We start from the raw sequence: 25870 nt of genomic DNA, 5'->3' as shown, positions 1-25870 counted from the left end.
ATGTTGTTCGTCCCATGAGGGTGCAAACCTTTGAGCTATTTCAGTTCTTTCTCTAGCTCTTTCACTGGGGTCCCCATGTTCAGTCTGATGTTTAGCTGCAAGCATCCTCAACTGTATCTGTATGACTCTGGGAGAACCTCTGAGGAGACATCCATGTCTGGTTCCTGCCAGTAAACACTCCTTGGCATCAGCAATAGTGCATAAGCACTTTCTTCACCCAACACATTATGACAATCTTATCATTTAGTTTTCAACCTCACTAATTTGAAAGACAATAAAATATTACACTGAATAGAAAAAATTATACATAGGGTCTGAGAGATAGTTCTATGTTTAAAATTGCATACTGCTCTTGTAGAAGACCCAAGTTCAGTTCCTAGCACCCACATCAGACAGTTTGTAACAGCCTGCAGGGAATTTGAGACCCTCTTCCGAATTCAGTTACACACATGCACATACCCACACACGGACATGCACATATACACATAATTAAAAATAAAACAAATCTTGAAAAAAGAAAAGTCTTAAATATTAAGGGTTAATTTAAAATACATTTTCTTAATAAAAGTAACATTGTAAACATAATTCTGAATCTGTGATTTTTTTTTAAATAGATGCCTAGGAGCTAAATTACTTAGATCAGGGGTGTAAACATTTTAAAGATAAACATTTGAAGAATGTTTTAACATCTATTGGTAAATGACATGTGCAAAGGCTGCATCATTCACACTCACATTACAATGTATGGAAAGCCTATCTTGTTGTCATCTCACTGGCATTAAGTATTATCTTTGTCAATTTTATAGGCCCCAAAATGGCATCATGCTGTTTCAATTTGCATTATTTTGATTACCGGAAAGATTGGACATTTTTCAAATGTTTATTAGCCGTTTGTATTTTCTTCTGAGAATAAACTATCCTTTGCCCACTTTTCTGTTGTTGAGGATACATAGGTTGAAGCTGTTTAAAAGCAAAACAATATCGCACAGTTAAAAAAGTTACCTGAAATATTTTTAGATGCATTTGCAACTTTTAGATTTGCCTTGTTGGAAGTCCATTAAGGGAAAAAAAAATCCACACGACTATTTCAATACTTATCTGGACTTGAGAGAGCTGGTATAGTTATGAACTGGCGGTGATTGTCCGCTCCTGCACAAGAGCTGCACAAAATCAAGCCAGATAAAATCCGAACACAAACTGGATCAGGGAGGGAATCACAAAGTACCACCATGACCTGAGAATAGTGGCGGTTAATGGTGCTGGGAGAGGAGTCAATTTGCTTCAGGGATTCAGCACCCGAGAGACTACCCATGCTCCAGTAAATGGTCCTGCACCCATGCCCACAGAGGCAGTTCTAAGTGGGCTAAAAATAAAACAGCACATGATATAGAGACAGAAGAATGCTGAGGGGAAAGGGGAGGCATTAGAGAAGAAGGGATGGGTAATAGACGTGGGTTTGATAGTTCATTTTTCAAAAATAAAAATTAGGCCAGTCATGTGTGGTAGTGTATGACTTCACTCCCAGTACTTGAGAGGCAGAGGCAGGTATATGAGTTTAAGCCAACCTGGGCTACATAAAGAGTTTCTAGGACATCCAAGGATACAGAGTAAGACCTCATGTCAAAAACAAAGTAAAAACACAAGTTAAAAAAAACACAGCCAGGCAGTGGTGGCACACGCCTTTAATCCCAGCACTCAGGAGGCAGAGGCAGGCAGATCTCTTGAGTTTGAGGCCAGCCTGGTCTACAGAGTGAGCTGCAGGACAGCCAGAACTACACAGAAAAACTCTTTCTCAAAAACCAAACAACAACAAAAACCAAAACAACATCAACAGAAAAAGAGTGTCTAAGCACTTGCATCTAAATCAGAGTAGTAACTACTGGTCCTTTGAAGATCAAGGGGAGCAACTATATTATGCCCTGGTATTGTGGGCAAGTCCCTCCAATGTTGCTTTGGAACACACAACAGTGACTTTCAATTAGCATGATGAATCTTAGAACTAAACTTGAAATCATGTTTCACTGATTATAAAACATGTTTTCACCCCTCCAATTGTAATGGGCTCAAGATTAGACCGTGCATCCCAATACATCTTGTCTTATAATTAGTGTTAGCTGCTGTTTCACACATGACCCCTCTTATAGGCAAGTGCAGCTTACAGTTAACAGATCTTAGGTCCATGCCATTAATAGGCACTGGTACTAAGAATCTTTCCCTGGAGGTAAGAGATGTCTTACTCTAAGTTATGCGTTCATGGGCAGTTGAGCTTTAATATGATAAACATCAGTCATCTTATCCCACTTCCTCCCCCCTAAACCTTACAGTGGCTTTAAAACAGTAAAACTTGGCAATTTAAAATGTGCTTTATTTGGAGGAAGAAGGAAATATAGGTGAGTTTCTTAATAGACCCCGGGTAAGGGCTGGGGGCTAAGCTCAGTGACAGGATTGCCTACGTGGCATGTGAGAGCCTGCGGGCTCTATCTCTAGACATCAGAAGATAAGCTCAAGAAAGAAGTAAGCACACAGAATGCAGGAGCTCGTGCTGCGCACATCAGCACTTTTGAGAGGTGGACTACAAAGGTGGCTTTAACTCTGTGCAGTCCTCACAACAAGGAGAATAAAGGTAGCCATTGTTCTTACGTTCAAGGGAGAAAAAAAAAGAAGAAGAAAGCTATTGAGGAAAAGGCCAGCACTCCTGGTGGCAAGTTCTGGAAGAAATCTGCTGCACAGCGCTACCTTAAAAGATTTGTTGAGTGATACAGTCACAGTTCCTACAAGTCCAACAACAGCTCCTGGACGAAGATAGTTTTGTTTTAAAGGTTTGCCTTCGTGGCACTGTCCATGCTAGGCAGACCCCCACAACAGCAGCAGCAGCAGCGGCAGCAGAGAAGAGCAGTTCTGTAAGGAACCAAAGAGAATCTACAAATGCAGACGTCCTCCATGACAGTGACACCCAACGGCAGGATTTGGAATGTGTAGAGCACTGGTTTCTTGTGTGCAAAGGAGAAGACAATGCAGTGCACGGTGAGGACAGGGAGTCCTGTCCTTTCTGCAGTTACCTTTCTTGTCAGTGATCAAGAAAGGCAGCATCGCCAAGATCTAATTCTAACATGTGGATGTACACTAGTATTCCATCTCTGTCACGGTGAAGTATAATGGCAGAAAGGGAGAGCACAAATTGGGTAGCCTGACTTACAGCTCACCTAGGCTTCCCTCAATGCCCTTTGGAATGTGTTATCTAATATTAGCTAAACAGATATGCATAAGGTCAGTTAGTGACTTAAAAAATTCCCTGCAATGAAGGGCTGGAGAGATGGTTCAGTGGTCAAGAGCCCATACTGCTCTTGCAGAAGACCTGGATTTGTTTCCTAGCACCCACATCGAGGCCACTAACAACTGCTTATATCTCCACCTCCAGGAAGAGCTCATGAACGTATTGACACTCAAGTGCACATACCTCTGCATACACATAATTAAAAATAATAATGATGAGTCTTTCAACAATAATTTCCTGAAATAAAATAGGGAAGCAGCACTGGTAAACAAGAAAACGACAGGGCTGGGGTTGCTGATGTAGCTCAGTTAGCAGAGTGCTTGTCTAACATATACGAAGCCATGAGGTAGGTCCCCAGCACCACACAAAACCAGCCTCCATGTCACATGCTTCTAATCTCAGGACTGGAGAGGTACAGGCAGGAAGACTGGAAGTTCAAGGTTATCCTTGGCTGTATAGCAAGTTGGAGGTCAGTCTCAAATACATTAAACTGTCTTTTAAAAAAATGAAAGGAAACAAAATGAAACAAAGAATAGTGAACCTCAGAAGAGGAAGAGAAGGAAGAGGAAAAAGATGACGGACAGCAGAGCTGATGCTTCTATTGCCTGTATGAGTTCTGCATCAGCCACATGATCAGACTCAACCAATGACGACTTAATCTTAATTCACAAGAAGACAGCTGAAATGAAAATTATTATACAAAAGACTATTAGAAATGCCAGGATGTTCCAGTTTGAGCGTATATCATACCTCAAGATATCAGCTAATGGAGGTACTATAAAGCTAATGTAATTATCATGGTATTCTAAAATGAAGCATTCAGAACATGAAGACAAATGACTCTTTTAAGTTTCATGTTTTGAGTCATAGGATACTCAACCCAGCACTTTAAAAAATACTGTCACATGTAGTGATAAATATTTAGAAGTATTTTTTCAGCTTCCTATAGTCTAAAAGCAAAAAAAAAAAAAAAAAAAAAAAAAAAAAAAATACCTGTTCTTCCTGCCACAGTAAAACAAATAACTCTAACATGAAGGAGAAAAAAAAGATGTCAAACTAAAACACATTCTTTTGTCAGAAAATATGTTTAGAAGACATATAGAAAACATTGCTGAGAATTGGAAGAAACAAGCATTATAACAAATTATGTAGTGTGGGAGGTTTGCTATGCAGTCAGATTGAGTACAGCTATTTCTAACATGGCTCAGCTTGAAGTATGCACAAGATTGTATTTAATAATAAAAGTGCTTTTCTGAACAATGGACAAATATGTTCCAAAGAAGAAATATTCTGCAAAATATATGACTTCTTAAACCAAAACTAGTTTATTATTTTATCGGACAATGGGAGAATTCTCACGGAGGCGATAGTGTTACCCTCTTACTCCTGGTCTCCCAGTTATATGAGAAATATCATTCTGTCTTCTTTAGGGGATCTTCCCCTACTAGCCCTCAAAATGTTGTTCCCAGGGTCTCATCCTAGTAGATTGAGGGATAAAGAAGAACAATTTAACCAGAATTTATGGAGAGAGACTCAGTGGATATGGGGAGGATTGGGTAGCCTTAACAATCACTCTTTTGGTTCCTCTCTAAACCCTAGGTATACCCAGCATCCAGAGCAAGTCTCTGGCCTTTGCTCTCATCCATTCCATGCCCCTCCCACTATGCTGACTTCTAATATCATTGGTGATCTCTGCCTATCTCATTTTGTATTTTGTGGAAAGGAGATTATGTCGTATATATTACCTCGTGTCTGGCCTGTGACATTTAGCTACATTCTTGAAGTTGTTTGTCTAGTCTTCATTCTTGTTGCCATATAGATAGACTACAACTATTTTGCCCAGTCCTCTTCTACTGAGCATTGGGTAAGAAACATACTAGAAGGCTGGGTGGCTCTGACCATATGTACAAGTTTCTTCAGAGAAGGAAGAAGTCTTTCCTTTGAGACTGGGACATGGATCAATGGTAAACCACATATCTAACAAGAAAAACCTGAGTTCAATCCCAAACACTGCAAAAAAAATTTTTTTTTACTTACTTCAAACTTCAAAAACCCATATATCAGATTTGGTTCCTAGTCCTGAAATTTAAAAGTATGACATGGGAAGTCTAAACAAAGCATTCTGCAAAGTGCATTCCCATGCATATTGCTTCTGAATCCTCTGGAGGCTTGAGCAGGTAACTCATGGCTCAAAGTTTGAGATGTGCATATAGTTTAAAAGTCAGACAGATCTAATTTGAAATCCCTGCTTAATTGGTTAGTATCTAATTTGGGGGGGGTTTCTTGGTTTTCTTATAGTGTGAAGAATTACAATTCTTATTTCATGAGTCTGTGGCCTGTTTGAAAGTGTTTAACAGATATAGAACATTCAACACAGTGCCCAATACAGGGTGACTATGAATGGCTGTACCATTTCTCTATCACCTACTGAGAAAAACGAGTAAGACCTCCAGCCTGGAACCAGTATAGAACAATTACCTTATAACTAAACAATTTGGAGCTACAATACAGTTTATTATTATGTGACTGTGCCTGCAGTCACTATTAGGCATACTAGAGATGAAGCCTAGAGACCTGTGTGTCCTAGGAATGGGCTTTCAACATCATTCATTTGGCAATAAGCTCTACACATCATTCATGATGTTTCTATTAACCTATTATTGCTGTTGTTATTTTTCTTAAATGCCCATTTAAATAACCCTCAGCGTCCTTTTACACTGATGTCAGGTTCAGCATGCATGAATTACAGAGAGGAAAACAAAAACCCCAAGTGAAAGACTTTGGCTGGAGGGAGGAGATTATATGAAAATGAATCCTGCTCAATAGGCTAGCCCTGTGTGGCCCTGCACATTATTACACAGGCTTACACTACCAGGGCTTGCTGCTTTATTTTCTAATCACTGTGTTTTCAAGTCCGCCTTCAAGATCATTGAGTGCTAAACTGTCTTTCCCCAAGCAGGGTCAGCTTCTCCAGCCTCCCTTATAACCCAGTTCATGCTGGGATAAAGAGGAAGGTAGGAATGTTAAAACAATAATACTATGGTCTGAGTCCAGCAACGGGTAATCAGACCCTAGCAAGGTAGAGGCTGTTACCTGGGAGGTTATTGGAAGAAAATAGGCCTGGCTTGCAATGACTGACTTCATTCCTACTTTCCTTCCTTTCTCCTTCTCATCCTGCCCCCTGTGATCAGATGGAATAATTCTTTTCCTATGTTTATTTCCCTAAGAATGACAGAAAAGCTTTGCTCAGACACTAGCTAAAGACACAAGAGCTTCAAGACTTGTTTTCCCCATTGCTGGGTTTTAACCCCAAGCACGGAACTTAGATGGACAGCCTCTATTAAGAAAACTTCTCTAATTCAATGTGATACTGCCATGCCTCAAAGAAAGCGAATGTTTCAAACTTCAGTATTATGAAACAGGTAAATTAGGAGACTATTGTTCACATGAAGAGAAGATTCAACATAGCTTTCTTTAAACAATGAATAAAATGTAACAAATACAATTTGGAATACATTCAATCTTTTAAGGAGGCATCTGAGAGAAAAAATAGAAATCAGAAGAAGTGGTTTGTACAACATTAATGTAAAATTTCAAAGTACTTTGTGAACATTTCTTATACATATTTAGCCAGTGTATCTTATCCCCCCCCAAATTATTCAGTCTCTCTTGTCTCCAAATAGATAAGATGAAATAGAAGCAAGGAGTGGCAGAGCCCTGACTTTTGACTGGAGCCAGCCAGACATACAGCATCGATTCACACTTCATGGCAATACCATCACCTGTTCCACTCCTTTGGGGTAGTAGACTTGGAAAATAGAAGAAATGTGATTTGTTCAAATCCACACAATAATTTCACAACAAAACTGTGTAACATAGCAGGCTTCGGTGAATGGAGACTAACTTCCGGCTTCATCAGCCCCAAGCCTTTGCACTTTGGGCTAGGCCAGGTCCCTCTTGCTAATGCTAGGTTCCTCTGTTGGCAGCTGTAGTGCCCCAGAGGCCATGAATGACTGCTTTGTTCGCTCTGTCTTACCAAGAACCAGCATACCCTCCCCCACCACCCCATCTCTGTCTCTCTGTCTCTCTGTCTCTCTGTCTCTCTGTCTCTCTGTCTCTCTGTCTCTCTCTCTCTCTCTCTGTGTGTGTGTGTGTGTGTGTGTGTGTGTGTGTAGATCAAAGAGACTCTTCATGCCACAGAGCTGGGCTCATAAGCTGATGATATTGTGCCCAAGTTCTAGACCAAACACAGATATTAGGCTTATATGGTATTTTAACAAATTAACTATCTCTCTAGCCATTTCTACTTCTTCCTACTCCCAGTCTAACAATCTGAAAAACACTCTGTGACAGGATCCAATATTTCAGGATACCACAAAATGATACTTCTGCATCTGCCAGGATCAAGGACTACTACCTTCCTCTCTTTACAGACAGCAGCAGAATGCTATCAGATAAGACCCTCAACTTTCACTATTCTTTCTCATAACTTGAATCCAAATTCACACAGCTTGACCAAAACATAGCCACTGACTATCTCCTAAATCCAATCTGAAATTCTTCCTTCTGTCTTTTCACCTCATTTGCTCTCTCTGCTGACTTTGGATGTTCTCTTTGGAAACTTTCTCTCCCCTTGGTACCCTGCTTTCTCAGTCATTTGAGAAATAAATTTCTCCTCCCCTTCCATAATCCTTCTCTGCTGGGTCTTTATAGGTCTTTCTTGGGATTCTGTCCTGGGAAGATAAAAGTAGATTAATTTAGCCAAATTTTATGTACAGACAGAATTAGGAATACTCTCATAGATTTAACTGCAGCTTGTCTGTTTTCTTTCCCCAAGAACACAATAATGTACATTGTTCCATGTACAGTGATTCTGTCCTGGCTGGTTTTATGTCAGCTTGACACAAACTGGTATTGTCTGCGAAGAGGGAGCCTTAATTGAGAAAATGCCTCCAGAAGACTAGGTCCTAGTGGGTAAGGCTGTGGGGTATTCTCTTGATTGATGATTGATGTGGAGGGGTGGAGTTCATTTTCTTAATTAGTAATCAGTGGGGGAAGTTCATCCCATTGCAGGTTGCCATACTCCTTGGCTGATGGGTTCTGTAAGAAAGCAGGCTGAGCAAGTGGCGTAAGCAAACCAATAAGCAGTACGCTTCCATGGCCTCTGCCTCCGCGCCTGTCTCCAGGTCCCTATTTTGGCTTCCCATAACAGATTTTGACTTGGGATATGTAAGCCAAATAAGCCTTTTTTCCCTAGCTTGTTTGTGGTCATGGTGTTTCATCACAGTGATAGTAACTGTGACTAAGACTCCTAGAGTTAGCTTTGTCATAGAATTGTTTGAGGTGACTGGTGATGGTTTTGTTTGTTTTACGTGGGGTTTTTGTTGTTGTTTTAAAAACAAAGTCTTGTTATATAGCCCAGGCTAGCCTCACACTTGTCACATCTATTGTAACTAGGGGTTCTATTGTTGTGATAAAACACTGTAAGAAAAAAGTCACTTGTGGGGAAAGTGTTTATTTCAGTTTACACTTCCACACCACACTCTTTTATCACTGAGGGAAGTCAGGACAGGAACTTAAACAGGGCAGGAACCTGGAGGCACGAACTGATGCAGAGGCCATGGAGGACTGCTGCTTACTGACTTGCTAAACCTGCTTTTTGTTTGTTTGTTTGTTTGTTGTTTTTTGTTTTTTTTTTTGAGAACCCAGATACCGGCCTAGGGGTATTACCATACATAGTGAGCCAGGCCTTCCCAAATCAGTCATCAATCAAGAAAACACACTACAGACTAGCCTATCTTCGTTTTTTTTTTTTTTGAGACAGGTCTCTCTATGTAAACCTGGATGTCCTATAACTTCCTAATGTAGACCAGGCTGGCCTCGAGCTCACAGACATCTACCTTCCTCTGCCTCCCAAGAGCTGGAATTTAAAGTTTGTGTGCTACCAAGCCCAGAGAAAGACAAAACTTTTGGAGGCATTTTCCAATTAAGAGTCCCTCTGTCCAAATGACTCCAGCTTGTTTCAAGTTGGTATAAATCTAGACAAGACACCATCTTAGCCTCCAAGTGCTAGTATTCCAGGAGTGAGTCACCCACCATTAGTACTATCCTAAGGCATCTTTCTTAGTAATTATTTCAATCCACTTCCTTCTAAGGTAACCCACTTTCACTGTCATCAATTTGACCACCACCTTTTTCATGCTGTTTCTACAATCTCTGCCTTCAGTTCCAAAGTCTCTTCTGAGCGCCACAAACAACACTGACCAGATCACAGTAAATGGAAATCCCCATGGTGCCTTTCACACACTCCTCTTTCCTAATGCTCCTTGCAGTGACCACACTCACAAATGCTGGAACCAGGAAAACTAGCCTTCCTTGACCCTACACCAACTTCAGACTAGATTACTAAATTCTGATGCATTTGCCTCTTTAATATCTCCCAAGTTCTCCTTCCCCCATTTATTCCATAAACTAAAACACATTAACGCTCATCTAGATTACTGCAATATCCTACTAACTGAAACAGAATAGCTTAATAAAGAAAATACAAGAGTATAAAATAGGAGGTGGTGGTGTTCAACCTGATATGGTACATATATGTATGGTGCATTGAGCACTAAAGATTTCTCTCTTTTGGCAGTATTGGGGGTTGACCCTAGGTCCTCATGGATGATAGGTAAGTGTTCTACCACTGAGCTATAATCCCAACCCTACATGAACTGAACACTAAAAAATTACTTATTATAGATCCTCAGAGCTCAAGATGAACTAGATTACTTATGAAGGTGTCCGAGTTTACTCTAAAGCTGTATATGGCCACTGAGTATTTGAAATTGTATTCTGATTGAGATATATGATAGGTTCTTTCTCTGACGATGGTGAAATGAGCCAATTCAAGCCAGATTAGATTATATTAAAAGCAGGTTTTTTGGGAAGCTGCTTTTGGACTGTTGGGAGTTAAATAGCCTCAAGGACCAAGGCCAAGGAAGTCACCATGGGGAAAGGGGAGTGTTGGAGAGGGACAGAGAAAGAAAGGGCACCAGCAGAGAGAAAAGAGCAAAGTAAGAGCAACAGAGAGACAGGGAGGAAGGGAGGAGAGAGAGAGGGGGGGGAGGGAGGGAGGGAGCAAAATGTGTGGGTTATACAAGGGAAGAGCCTCTGGAAGGATAGTCCAGCCCCTAGGCTAGAAAGTTCAGGGTTGGGGGCAGGGTATGTCAGGTAGGGACAGAGGGATGCTGGGAGAACCTGAAGGCCAGGTCTGCTTTGGTGTGTAAAATATGCACTTCAATTCTTTGTTCCAGGATCCAAAACCAAACGATATATTTTAAGTATAATATATATATATTGGATTTTAGACTTCTATGGGGAAAAAAGCAGTAGAAAATGACCCAGTGAATAAGAGTACTTGCCACCCAAGCTTGATTGTCTGAGTTCAGATCCTCAGAAACGATATGTACTCTAGATGTAGTGGCCACATATCTGTAATCACACATGACATCTTATGCACCTTCACACACAAACATATCATATGTACATATATATAAACTAATAAATAATACTTTTATATGGATGGCATGTTGACATAATATTCATGATACATGGCACTAAATAAGATACATCATGGGGGCTGGAGACATGGCTCAGCGGTTAAGAGCACTGACTGCTCTTCCAGAGGTCCTGAGTTCAATTCCCAGCAACCACATGGTGGCTCACAACCATCTGTAATGAGATCTGATGCCCTCTTCTGGTGTGTTGAAGGCAGCTACAGTGTACTCATATACATAAAATAAATACAGCATTTTAAAAAATGATACATCAATATATATTGTTTTACTTTTTAAACTGTGGCTGCTAGATAATTTAATTGCACATATGACTTGAATTCTATTTCCATTGGATAGCACTGTTCTATAGATAGAAAGTGGAGTGTGCCACTTTCAAGGGTCTTTAAGACACCCTAAAAATATACTGGCTCACTGGTTAGTGAGTGTGTGTGTGTGTGTGTGTGTGTGTTTGTATGCATGTATCTGTATGTATGTGTGACAGTATTTATGTGTAGTTGCAGAGGCCAGAGATTACATGGGTTGTCTGTCCTCCATTGCTATCCACATTATATTTTGAGAGAGTCTCTTACTAAACCCAAAAATCACCAGTTCAGCTAGATTGGCTGGTCAGCAAAATCCTCCTGTCTCCATCTTCCCAGCAATGAGGTGTGTGCCACCATGCCCAGATTTTACATGAGTGCTAGAAATCAAACTCAGGTCTTCATGTTAGCAAGGCAAGCTCTTTACCAACTTTACCAATTGGCTCTTTACCAACTGAGTCATTGCCCTAGCTCCAGAAGGATCCTTTTCTTACCCCCCAAATAAATCTAAAGCTTTAAAAAATGTAATCTTACCCTCAAATGGTGGGATTGTCTTAACTTGGGGATAAGGTTAACAGAGTTCTCCCTGATAAAAACTTCATCCATTCAATGGATAAAATGTGGCTTTTAAATAAGACCCAATATATTAAGGTCACAGTTACAAAAAGGTTCTCCTAAGGTATTTCAGCATCCTGGCAAACATCCACACACCAAACTTTTGTCTTCTATTAAGTGGAAATGAACTCTAAAGTGGGGGCTGTGGAGTCCCTTCTTTTATTTCTTTCCACATCACCTGGTATATTGCTGTATTTATAAGTTGTCACCCTTTGGATGGTTGTGAATCTGCTTGGTAAGGGACTGAGTTTTCTCTCACTTACTTCCTAAAATCCTATATCATTGGATGCTTTAAATCCTCTGCATTGCCTGAATGATGACCTATGTGCTTATTTGATTTCTATACCCCCTAACACCAAAATAAAGCAAAGTGCTGACCTTTTCTTGGATTTAAGCTTTTTTTTTTTTTATAAGGAATTTGGCATTAGACAAATGGGTGCTTAGGAAAATAGTGAGGTAAATAAATTCATTGATTCCATGGGTAATACACCTGACTACTATCAATCTGTAGAAATGGGTATTGCATTTGGACATGAACCAAAAGGAAAATGTCTAACAATAACCTTGGGCAGAATTCCAGTTGACCATAGTAAATTCTCAAGGAAGCTCATGTTCATTTCTTTGCACCAATACAGCACAATTAAAAGCATCTTGCTTTTAAAATGTATGCTGTTCTAAGTGGCTAAGTAGAGGGTGATACTAGTAAAAGAAATATGGCAATAACTGGAAACCCAGTCATCTCTTTGAGTACCAGTGGGTAAGTGTCCACATCCCAACTGACATAATGCACCTTCTCTGCAAGACAGCAGTCTCTTGGCGCTGCTCCACTTTGAAGTAAAACCCCAAATGAACTCCTGCTAATGTGGCACATTGAACCAGCTCTTTTTTATTTCCAAGGCCTCCTATGGTGATCAGTGCCACATCCATCTTCATATAAGTGGATTTTTAGAGGCTAGAATTATAGCTTCCTTCTGACAACAGAATGTGCCCTAAGAGGAACTTGACTAGGTCATTAACTAAATCTTCAAGCAGACCGCTTTTAGAACAGCTAGTCATTGTTAGGAAGGGTTTGTAGAGACACTGGTCCCACAGTCAGAGGGCTGGAGCATTTTGAGGACAGTCCATGCCTGCAAAGAGTATTCCTCCCCTAAAAGATAGATCTCCAAGGAGAGTAGTTACATCATCTCACCCAAGACCTCTCAGCTCTTCTTCAAATCCAAGCTCCAAATCACCTTGTATCATATTTAAGCAGGAATCATTAAGCAACAGAAAACCCATCAAGAGTAAATATCATCATAATAAAAATATCTCAGAAACATCTCCAACTGGATACCATGGTAATCTGAGCAATAAGGTTATACTCCTAAAACATAGACCATAGACCATAAAAGTGAAATGATTTTCAGTGATTATTTTTATAATGCTTTCAGCAGTACTAACTTACTCTATGTGGTCATTTCCTTTTGTATGTTTCTGCAATGTGGAATAAAGAAGCTAGGAAGACTACGTATTTTCTCTTTACAAACTTTTCACCTTGAAGTATGATTCAATGGCATCAATAGCATTATTGATTTGCACCAAAAATACGGATTGCTTTAAAGCTTTTTTATTCAGGAAATCCCAGTCTTCCTTTCAATGACTTGGAGAAAAGATCTGACATCAGATGGATTCTGAGTATTGGAGTTTCATTCCTAAGCTGGCTTCTTCTCTCAAATCCTTGACACACTTTCCAAAGTTACTTATTCAACCCAATATACATACCCTTTTGACTGCTGATGGCTGTAATCAGGAGTGACCCACATGTAATTATCTTGGTGAATAGAAAAACACAGACTTCATAATATTTGAAGGATGGAATTCTTAGCAGTGCTTCATGATCAACAGAAAGATAAAAAAAAAAAAAAAAGAAAGAAAGAAAACGGGAAATGGTAATTTCCCATTTTCTTGTCCCATTACCGCTCTTCATCAAAAAACTTTATTAAGTAGTTAGCATGTGCCTTAGTTCCTGAAGCAAAAGTCCAGGCAAAAGAAAGTTAGTTCTGATAACTAAATCAAACTTTAGGGTATAACCAACTCAACAAGGAAAGTTTGCTCCTAACAAAAAAGATGCTTCACAAAATCTAGTTTAAGCAGGTTTTTAAATAGCCAATTTTAGCAGCCCGCAGAAACCTTTTATCAAAGTAGATCAAACGGTTATTTCAACAGTCAGTTTTGGAGCACACCTCTCATACCTCTTGGGATCACCCCAAGCCCCCAAAAGATAGGAAGATTCTGCGTCTTACTTGAATGTATTCTATAGGCATGAGTTTATACTTTTCAGGTATATTGCTCTAGGCCCTTCAAAGGGTTCTTTAGGGAGTTACTCAGTTTCACTGAAGGAATTCTGTCAATCCCTTATTTCTGCACATGTGTGGAAGGTGAAGGTGAGGCACTGATGGGTTGTCAAAATTGAAAGGGAAAGAGCAAACTGAAATTATTCCCTTCTGGGAGTACCTCTGCATACCCCTTTCAGGCCAACTAACCAAGGAGCAGACAGCTAAAAGGTGAGAGGGAAAGAAAATACACAAAGAAAACTGGCGCTGGATACTGCCTTTCTCTCTGCTGCCCTAACTCTTTGTCCAAATGTACATGGTTTCAAATTTGCATATTGCACTTATTTTAAAAAGTATATTCTGGGAGATTTTGTAATGCACCTTTAGCAGTCAGTTTTTCTCACTGTTAACTATGAGTTGCTTAGTGGTCCAGAGAAATTTTTTAATAAACCAACTTATCAGGAAAATTTATATGACAGACGTGCACAGAGGCCACATGACTTAGTCACTAGCTAATGGGCTAAGAAGTAGTTAATACTCAAATACTCTAAAACATGCCTCAAAACACAGAAACTGCTCTAATATAACTATCTCTGGTTATCTGATTTCAGAAAGTTGATCCAAGCCTACCTTCAAACCCTTATTAAGAAATAACAAATTCAATAATAAATTAGCATTGACATCTGTAAATCCAGATTATGTGGGGGCTCACATAAAACTCTACACCAAAGAAAACCTCTTTAAAAAAAAAAAAAAAAAAAACTGTCTCCCTAGTCTCAAACTGCACAGCCAATCAAAACACTTTACGTTTTTACTTGGGAGAAATCCTTGAAGAAAAAATAACTCTTGTGTGTGTGTGTCTTGGATTTGGGGTTTCAAAGAGCACTATCCCCGAGTTGTACAGGATTTCAAGCTTCAGGAAACCTACAACCCATTTGATATATATTTTTCTTAATTTCCTGAGGCCAAGTTGCTGAAGTGGTTGAGAAGAAACTTCCCCATTTACCTAAAGGATAGAGCAAGTGTGAGAGGAGCTGCTCAATGGAGACGCAGTTACTGAGAAGAAAGCTCTAGCCCATTTCCGTACTTTCATTCTTAAAGGCATGCATCCCCATTCTAAATAAATGTGGCATCTCCAGGTTGCCATTGCCTGACTAGAAATCTTCAGTATCATCCTGAAAATTTATGCTTCATTTTAAAAGCACGTTATTTCTCCATATGCATCCTCAAGGTATTGTTTATTTTGAAAATATCAAAGGAATGAGAGTGTTTTGTTTTTTTATATAGTTTTCATTTGGCATTAGGTATTAAAGAAGGGAAGAGAGAGAGAGAGAGAGAGAGAGAGAGAGAGAGAGAGAGAGAGAGAGAGAGAGAGAGAGAGAGAGAGAGAGAAATCGTTCCTGAGCTAGAATTTAGAATTTCACCAGGAAAGCAGTCCAAGGTTTGTGAAGAAGAAAACCATTTTAAAACTGTGACAATGCACCTAAAAGGAGCGGGGCGCGGAAGGTCATTCTGTCTCCTCCCAAAGCACAAAAAAACACAACATATCCCCAGCAGTCCGTTTCCTACCCAGCCAACACAACAATGCTTTGTAAGCTGAGAACTGTGTCCGGTATAGGAGCTAAGTATAAACAGCTGAGAAGGATTAGGCTGCAGCTCCATTCTCGTTTACATGAAAATTCTGTAAGCATCGTTTTTTTTTTTTTTTCCTCGCTGGCTGCGGGCACAGAAGGAACTCTTTTGTGCCATAGCCACACATACATTTTCATCCTTTGTCTTTACTTACCAGTCGAGGCTGTGGGCATGTGTGCTCTATTTCCTCCATGGTTTCTGAGGGAGGCTCATTGGAAAGGGATTTTGGGATACCTGTTTCTGACTCAGCATCAGTGGTAAGTACTGGCATGGCCAGTGAATGCTCCCTCCAGCTCAAAACCCTCTGGGAGTCTCCTCCCAGGCAAAGAATGTTTTCTTTGTCACGTATTTTTCTCTTCCATACCCATCCCCCTTCTTCTTCCCTTCTTTTTGTCTTCCCTGGGGGGAAGTAAAGAGGTTACCCCCCCCCAATGCACACACCACCCCTCTCTTTCTCGGAGAAGCCCAGAGGCAGGGCCTCAGTTTATCACTATAACAACCAGACAGCACGGGAGCGTCTGGTGCGGATACAGTATCCTCATTTGCATGGAGCGCGCTGGTTGGTTACTGTCATCATAGTACCACTCCACCTGGGAGCGGCCGGGGCCCATTGGCTGGCCTGTCTTACCCACAGGGCCTGAACTTGCTGCTTTTGTTTTTTGTATTTAATTCACTTGTGAAGGTCCATGCCTGGTAAGGACTCCCTGCACTTCTTAGATAAGATAAAGCTGTTTCCTGGGGTGCCCCAGACGCATCGCAAAAGAGCTTAGCTATAAAGGACCATTCCCTGGCATGAGTGTATGATGCGGTTGTAGTCAGAACAGTTGCTAAATACGAATCACTCTGAAGGCAGAGCCACTTTAAAGCCCCAAACCACTAGGTCAATTGTCAGCTGGTGTCTGAGGGCTTGTCAGGGAACTCATTGTGGGCGCCTGAGTGTTCACCTTCTGGGCTGCATAAGACAGGAACTCTGGCAGATGCCTAAGGCCTGGAGTCTATCCCTGGGGCTGCTACAGGAGGAACTTTGAAGGAGGTAGGTTGTCTTTGACAGCCTGCCTCCCAGGTCTGACCGCCCTCTCTTCCTCACTCAGCCAGCCGTTCCCCTTTAGTCTTACTGTCATGTCATCTGTTCCACAGTACCCTTATCTAACATCCGTTATCCCTATAGTATAGAGCCTATACTCCTATCCAAGTGCTCATGGCAATCTGAGAAAAACAAAACAGAATGATGTGCCTTAGTGTTTATATTATTCGAGAACATCAGTGTAAGAGGAGCATTCTGAAGACACATTCCAAGGAAAGAACTTGCAAAAGTGTTTGTTCTAGTGAAATGTCATGTCTAATATTAGTAAGAAATAAAATCACTAGTATTTGTTAAGCACAGGTGCAGTGCCAAGTACTTTACTTAGATCTTCCTTAATCTTCCTAAGAACCCAAAGCAGATCCTATTATTATCCCCATGTTCTAAGTAAAGAAATTGCAACTTAGAGCACTTGCTTAGGGTTTCAAAGTTCATAAGCAATGGAGCTGGCATTTGAGGAATGGGGGAGGGCAGGCAGGGATATAGCAAGTGTAGCAGAGAAGGAACTAAGGAAGAACACACTTAAGCCAAGAAATCCTTATGCTTCTAAAGCTCTCATGTTTGTCTCTAACTATAGTTTCCATCTAAGCGTGGCCCCAGACCAGCAGTTACAACATCAAAATCACCAGCCAGGAATGTTTTTATTTTATTTTATTTTTAATTGGATACTCTCTGCATTTACATTTCAGATGTTATCCCCTTCCCCCAATCCCATCTACCCTCACCCTCCCATTGCCTCCATGAAGGAGCTCCCTCTCCCACCTCAGCGCCTTGGCATTCCCCTACACTGGGAAAACACACCTTCACTGGACCAAAGGCCTCTCCCCCATTGATGTCAGACAATGCCATCCTCTGCTGCATATGCAGCTGGGGCCATGGGTCTCTCCACGTGTGCTCATTGGTTGGTGTTTTAGTCCCTGGGAGCTGTGGTGGGTTTGGTTAGTTGATCATTTTGTTCTTCCTATGGGGTTGCAAACTCTTTCAGCTTCTTCAGTCATTTCTCTAGCTCCTTCATTGGGGTCCCTGTGTTCAGTCCGATGGTTAGCTGCAAGCATCCTCCTCTGTATCACTATGGCTCTGGCAGAGCCTCTGAGGAGACATCCATATCAGGTTATCCAGGAATGTTTTAGGAATGGAAATTATTGGTCCCATGACAGATCCAGAATCAAATTTCGCAGGTTTGAGATGGGGCTTACATTGGCATTTTTAATGAACTTCTAGGTAATTCTAATGCTGCATGTATGAAGACCATAACTTGAGAAACAGTAGTTCAAAGGATAGGAAAAAAATGCCAGCCTCGGGGCTGAAGAGATGGCTCAGCGGTTAAGAGCACTGACTGATGTTCCAGAGGTTCTGAGTTCAATTCCCAGCAACCACATGGTGGCTCACAACTAGTGGTTGTGAAATCTGATACCCTCTTCCCATGTGTCTGAAGACAGCGACAGTGTACTCATATATATAAAATAAACAAATCAGTGTACTCATATATATAAAATAAACAAATCAGTGTACTCATATATATATAATAAACAAATCTTTAAAAAAAATACCAGTCCCATCTTTCTTATTGAATTGAGGAGGATCAAATAGATACACCATCACTCTCCATGAGTTCAAACCTGCCCTGCTAATGTAAAGAGATGCTGTTTTTATCGGTTCTTAAATAAACAAAGGGATAACCTTAAAAGAAGAGAAATAGGTACTGTAGCAGAATATTAGTTAAGTTGACCATTAAAAGCCTGTCAGTTTAAGCCAGGTGTGATGATGCATGCCTTTAATCCAAGCACTTTAGAGGCAGGGCCTAGGAGTTCAAGGAAAGTCTGGTCAACAAAGGAAGTCTAGGACAGCTTGAGCTACAAAGAGAAACCCTGTCTTGAAAAACAAACAATGGAAGCAGGTTGAGGGGGAGGAGGGAGGGAAGGTGGGGGAAGGATATAACATTTGAAATGTAAATACAGAGAATATCCAATAAAATTGGAAAAAGAACCAACCAAACAAACAAATAAACAAAAAAGCTGTTGATCCAGAACTCTTCACTTAGTTTCAGGCAGATTTTTAGGACACGAAGGCAGCCATGCTTTTTGCCAAAAATATTATAAGCCACATGCTAATATTCTTCTCTGAAACCTCTTGATCTGGGCCCCCACAATTCAAATCACCTTCTACTTGTACGATCCAGTTTATCATAGAGATGCCCTGCCAAGTTCTGTCTTAGTTGTGGTTTTGTTGCTGTGAAGAGACACCATGATCATAGCAAATCTTACAAAGGAAAACATTCGATTGGGGCTGGCCCACAGTTCCGAGGGTTAGTCTAACATCATCCTGGCAGGAAGCATGGCAGCAGGCAGGCATCTGGATCTGCAGGCAATACTTTTGTTTGGAGAAATATGGAACACTGGGACTTTGAACCAGAAAAGCAATTGGACACTTTGTGTGGGACTTAATGAGCCATCCAAGTACAAGTATGGAAGACAGTGGTGCTGAGGGTGACTCTTCCCGCTGCCTGAGGATCCAGATGTAGAACTCTCAGCTACCTCTCCAGCACCATGTCTGCCTACATGCCATCATGCTTCCCACACAACCATAAATGGATTAAACCTCTGAAACTGTAAGTCAGCCCCAAGTAAGTGCTTTTCCTTTATAAAAAAAATAAAGGACACACCAAACTCGTCAATTTAAGTCAGGATGATATCACTCACTTACAGTTAATCACCTATGCTTAAGAGAAGTTGAGGGTAAGAGCACACACTGCTGCTTTTGCAGAGGCTCTGAGTTCACTTGCCAGCACACATATTAGATACTTTACAACCACCTGTAAGTGCAGCGCCTGGGAGAACTAATGCCTCTGGCCTCCAAAAGCACCTACATTCACTTACATATACCTACTGTTCTCCAATACCCACCCCCACAGGAACATGAATATACACATAATTTAAAATTCCTTTGAATGAAAGAGAACCTCAGCTACTCTTGGTCATGTTGAGAAGGGTCCTCTCCTTCCTATTCTACCTGCCCTTCTAGAAGCACAAAACACCTCAGGCCACAGGCTTTGTTCTACCAAGATGATTGGCACAGAAGAAACAAACCCTGCACTATATATATATTTTTAATCACTTTATTGTAATGAACGCACAAGTAAAGACACCACACATCTGGATTAGATAGAGTAGCCACTCCAAAAAGTAAGGTGGTCAGTCTGAAGCGCTACATGACAATGAACTTTTACTATACAGTTAGAATAGTCATTCTGAAGGCCTTGACCTTCACTTGGGCTTTTACATTTTCATTGTTATTTATAAGCCCCCTTTCACCAGTGAGGGTTGATGAGGGTGCCTTTGTCAATCTTGTTATTTTCCATCTGGATCCACCTCCCCTCCACGCCCCCACCTCCTCCCCCAAGTGGTTTGCAGAGTGTTGTGCCCTGAGAACACTTGAGACATTCTCACTCCTCCCATATCTACTGAATGAGAGTGGAGCCTAGGAATCTGGGATTTTATGAGAAATCCCTGGTTTAGTAGGAATTGTAACACTTGCTAAAGTTTGTGAACCATGAGCTGGCGTCACTTGTTCACAGTGGCAAGCATCTAACTCCCAGGGCATTCTGAGTCAGTGAGCTGCTGGGATAGTTCATTGTCCTCCATCCCCTCTCTAGAATAAGAGGCTCACTGTAAGGTAAGAGGCTTGCTTGCTAGTTGAGTTCTGATGTCTAGCTGGTTCCTGAAGGCCCCTTGCCCCAGAGCCTGAACCAGTCTTGTGCTTCCAGCTCTCTGCATTTCGGTCTCAAAATGGGCAGATACCTTCCCCTCCCCTGTACTTCTTCACTGTCCCAGCAATGCAAAGGCTGCTTCTCCATAAAGATCTTCACTGAGTCCTCCGTGTCAGACTCTTACTCGTCCTATGTTCTCTGCAGCTTTGGTTCCATCTGCCCTGAGAGTCAGCTAGCCAAGGCCACGCCTACTCCTCCTATTCCAGCCTAGTCTTAGCTTGTCCCAGGCCCTTTCTCCACAGTTGACATTACAGCTGTGTGCCACCATGAGCACATCATCCTTATAATTGGGAAAAAAAGAACACTAATTCCTTCTAAAAGGCATATGAGGCTGCACACGTGCAACTAGAAAGGCATATGGATGTCAGTGCAAAGAAATCAGAAAGCTGAAGCAAGGAACAGGGCTGTGGCTTACTCCGTGTAATTATCAGAGGAGAGGAAACAGACTGGGATGGTTGCTCAGAAACTGCCCCACTGAGGTACATCTAGATTTTATAACCTATCTCTCTCCTGTTGAATTTCATTTGAGTCACATCCCCACTTGTCCTTCTGTGGCTCAAAGTTAAGGTCTAAACCTTGGCAGTCTGGAGAAAAGCAGCCATGTTAAGTCATGAAACCCATGCACAAATCCTTTTTATCTATTCTAGGAAAATCTTGGTAATAAACTGAATTCACAACAGGAAGCGTGGAGCCTTTTTTGTTGTGCTTTCTCCCATGAGATGGTTATCATTGTAGCACAAAATCTAATATTGCAAACTTTCAAATGAATAAACAGATTCCCTGTGCTTAGGTGACTTCACCAACATTGCATAGTAAATAATAAAAGTCCAATTATTTTTAAAATCAGAGTTAAACACTCCTTTCCACTAAGATATACTGGTTTACTGTTCAATATAACTAGATTTACTTGGTTAACAAGATTATTGGGCGGTTCAGGTATATCTATTCCTTCATTGTAGCCTTTACTCCTTTTCTACTGAAGTCATGAAACATGAGGTGCTTTTTACTTTGATCTGTACAGTTCTTTCCAAATCTGTATAAACATGGATCTGAACTTATCAATGGTGCTCGAATTTACTTCTGACAGAAAAATCAAACATTTTGGTTAAGAATGAGGTTGATACAAGGCCATGATCCATAAAGACAACTGAGGCAGAAAACTGGAAAACAAAACAGAGCTTCACACTGATTACTTTTGAAAAGAAAATAAAAGATCCAGAAGAGAGAATTCAAGTGGTTTGTTTCATCCTTAAATGTATTTTCTTCCTTTTAAAGCTTCTGTAGTAACCACAAAAGAGTTAGCCTTCACCCATTTGTTTGACCAGAACGTATTGGTTCTGAGAAATGTTTTGTGGCACTAACGTACAACTGCATAAACCCAACACATCAAACCTACAGTATAATGAAACTGTGGCCGACAAACTCTGATCCACTATCTTCTATTTAAAATAAACAGTCTGGCCAGTGAGCTCAGTAGGGAAAAACACTGCCAAGCCTAATAACCTGAGTTTGGTCCCACAAGTTGTCCTCTGACATCTATCCACACACTCATGCTATGGCAAGTGAGTGACAGACAGGCACATGTGTACACACATACACACACACACCACAGAAATAAGTGTAATTTTAAAAATGTATTTAAGAAAATCCAAATATTTGAAACTCCAAGTTCTTAGCACCAAAGGGGACGGACAGCAGAGCATTGATGACCTGTGCTTGAGAAAGTCTTAAAAAATACATTTTTTTCTCAAAATACAATAGATATATCTAAATACTAAAATTCAGTAGAAATATTGATATATTTTGTTTTACTATTATGAACCAGATATAACAGGGATTTGGGGTAGAAATTAGAATTGCCATAGCTGTAGAAAAAGAAAATCATTACTGACATTAGCAGCTGTGTAGTCAGTAAAGACTTATTGTTGCTATCACTTGGTGGTATTTATAAACACTTTTATATTCTAAGTGCTTTACAATCACTTATTGTCTAATTAATATCTAATCATCTGTTTACAAGTAATAATCACACATGTAGTGCAGTTTAATCAAAACTCCAAGTGCTGCCGACATCACACTCAGGATGCTGTGCAAATTTTGGTCCCTCCCTCATGGGATTTGAGTCTAACATGTGACTGAAACACAAAATGCTATAGACAAAAATGGTTAAAAAAATTCCACGCTCGAATTGGAGCACACTTTAAATGTAAAACTCTTGCATACTTAGACGCATTGCGTGAATATCAGCAGGTAAGTAAAACTCTAGGTAGTTTTCTACTTTTAATAGCTCAATTCATGTGTCTATGAAATTTTCATTTGCTTAACCTACAGCACCAATCAGGTGGTACTTTTGCTAAACATGCAAAGCCAGACACCAACTTATTGCAACTGCTAGCCATAGTCACAGTTGCAGTTTCAGTGATTTTAATAAAAATCAAATGTACCAAAAGGGAAGAATCTTTAAGTTATTAATTTAACTAGGTTCAGTCAAACACCTGCCAGTCTTCACTCTTCGCCTTAGATGGATAGACCGCTGTACCCACCCATAGCACCACATGCTAGTCTATATGCAGAGAACCATGAAAGGATTCAAGTACACATATGATATGTATACTAATCTAGTTTTTCCCATTCCAATGAGTTTTCTTAGAAGTAGAATTGTTAAGTTGGAGTACTTGCCTTTTTCAAGGCTTTTGACATTTTTTTTTTGATACCATTACCAAATTACCCTCCAAAATGTTTGATTACATCTACAGTTTCTTATATGTACGTACACAACTGTCTTCCTTGGTTAGTTTCTGCCGTAATTAGTTCTATTCTTTCTTTAAAAATAAAAACAGACAGGTCTCACTGTGTAGTCCATGTATGAATTCACTAACCTACAGACATCATGACTCTACTTCCTGAGCTGTGGGGTTATAGGGGTGTCCCACCATGCTCATAGTCCTGGTCATTTTTGCTGTCTCCACAAGACTCAGTTTCCCAATCCTGTATCATATGCTACAGGGTCCTGAGGATTTTCCCCGTGGTTATCCAAGTGTGACACAGATGAGTCTGACAAGCAAGACCAGGTCAGTGTAGATGCGTCCGTTCCCAAGTGAAATGTTATCCCTGGGTTTTATACTAATAGATTTTTAAATGATCTCGTTTCCTGTGTAACTTTCTCACAAAATCTGCACTCAGAATCTCTGAATGCCCACAGAGAGAGTTGGTTGAATCTTTTGTTAGTTTCCTATGAATGCCATAACAGTTTGTCACAAAGTTAACGGGTTGACAACTATATGAATTTATTATCTTAAAGTTTGGGACCAAAGTTAAAAACCTAAAGTGAGTTTCCCTTGAATAAAAATCAGTGTGTCCACATGATTGTGCTTCTTGGAAACTTGAAGGGACAATATGGTTCTTTGCCTTTCTGACTTCTAGATGTTGCCTGTCTTCTGTGGTCTGCTTTCTTCTATGAGCAAGCCAGTAATCATATTACTCAAACCTCTGTATCAATAATCTCTTCTTCAAAATCTCTGGCCTCCTTCTTTCACTCAGAGAGACTCTGGTGATGTCTTTGGGTTATCCAGATAATCCAGAGATACTCTTCCCACCTTGAGATCTTAAACCACATCTCTAGGGTCCCTTTTGCCATATACAGTAATATAGTCCCAGGCTCTGAGGAATAGGACAGACATCTTTGATAGACTATTGTTCTGTTATTTTTCCTGCTACATATTTCTTAGGAGGAGCCTGACCTGATATCTCATATGGAGATATTCAGAAGAAAATTGCTTGTAGTTTCAATACTTATTAATTATGAGAACCTGCCATCAATACTTGAAGACACTAAATGATTCTCCCAGGATCTTGGAGTTTGTACAAACCTGGGTTTCAAATTCAGGGCTGTGGCACTTCAAAGCCTTGGTTCACTACACACTGCTTCAGTGTCTTAGCATATGCAGTGTTCTGATCTGTTTGTTCTCTTTGGATAACACTAAAAGCTTTTCATTTAATTTGTATTTAATAATACAAATTAGCCAGATAAGAGCTTTTTTTTTTTTTTTTTTTTTTACTTTTTTTCTTGTATTAGATTTTTAAGTTTACATTTCAAATGTTATCCCCTTTTCTGGTTTTCCCTCCAGAAACCCCCTATCCCATCGCCCCTCCCTCTGCTTCTATGATGGTGCTCACCCTTATTTATGTGTGTGTGCACAAATAAATACATATATATTCATTGTATAAATTCTGTTCCTCTAGAAAAATCCTGACTATAACAGTTTTCAGTCTTGAATATAAAGAGAACTACTTGAAGAGTTTTCAATAACATTGAGGCTTGATTTTTATAGCCTAGAGACTCTGGTCTAATATATTTGGAACATACCATCTGTAGATCAAACATGGCAACACACAACTGTAATCTCCATACTTAAAGCCAAGGCAAGAGGGTTGCTACAAGTTTGGGTCTAGCCTGGCATACACTGTGATTTCCTCGCCAGCCTGAGTTATAGGGTAAGACCTTGTTTCAAAACAAAACAAGCATAAATTGAAAGATCTTTTTCATTTAGTGTGTATGTGTGTGTGTGTGTGTGGTGTGTGTACTCATATGTACTTGTATCACCATGTATATGTGCATGTGATAACTTGTAGGAGTTGGTTCTCTTCTACCACCAGGTGGATTCCTCAAACTGAATTTGGGTTTTACTCAGATTGGCAGTCTTAGTGGCAAGTACCTTTATTCTCTGAGCATGAAGTCTCATGAGCAGCTATGTAAAATGACTTACTAATCCTGAGTAGAGTAACAACACTATGCAAGCCAATAGTCTTATGCAGAAGCCCATCCTTGCCAGAAACAATTTTTCTTAAGCTAATTGGTGAACATGGGATAAACGTAGCATCAAAGAAAAGAGATTCTTTATTCCTGCAGAATAGCTTGAATAAGTTCACTCTCATTCAACCACAGGAGCTCCCAAGGAAAAAAACCTACCATTGTTCTACACACTTTAAGAATGAGTCTTTTGAAATCTCCATCATGTCAATGCATTAAGGTTACTCATGAAAATCAGAGATTCTAATTCAGTAGGCCCATCAATTTGAAATTTGTCCAAGTTCACAGGGTTAAACAACGCTGTAGTAGAGCAATTATGAGAATATAGTAAATACCAGACTGATCAGGTGAAACTGCACCGATAACAATTCTCATGATTATAATATATAAATCTTTTATAAAATAATAGCAATTGTCAAAAGAACTTAGGATCCAAATTGAAGAGTCCTCTGCCAACCAAGATGGAGAGTTCAAACATTACTAAGAATAACAATTGCCACAGATTGATGCCAACCA

At 40.2% G+C, this 25870-nt stretch overlaps 1 protein-coding gene across 1 annotated transcript in view; it reads right to left on the bottom strand.

Moving 5' to 3' along the window:
- Positions 1-15968, bottom strand: part of PCYT1B (phosphate cytidylyltransferase 1B, choline) — a gene marked incomplete at both ends in the record, with an annotated part of 61497 nt that extends 45529 nt beyond the window's left edge. Inside the window, one exon of the mRNA XM_080909845.1 lies at positions 15852-15968. Within this exon, the coding sequence (XP_080765971.1) occupies positions 15852-15968 (117 nt within the window). The remainder of the gene's footprint in view (positions 1-15851) is intronic.
- Positions 15969-25870: the final 9902 nt, after the last annotated feature.

This window comes from Micromys minutus, assembly GCF_963924665.1.
Source record: "Micromys minutus genome assembly, chromosome: X".
NCBI classification, from domain to species: Eukaryota; Metazoa; Chordata; class Mammalia; order Rodentia; family Muridae; genus Micromys; species Micromys minutus.
Note: the sequence above shows the minus strand (reverse complement) of the source record. Positions and strands in the feature narration are given on the sequence as shown.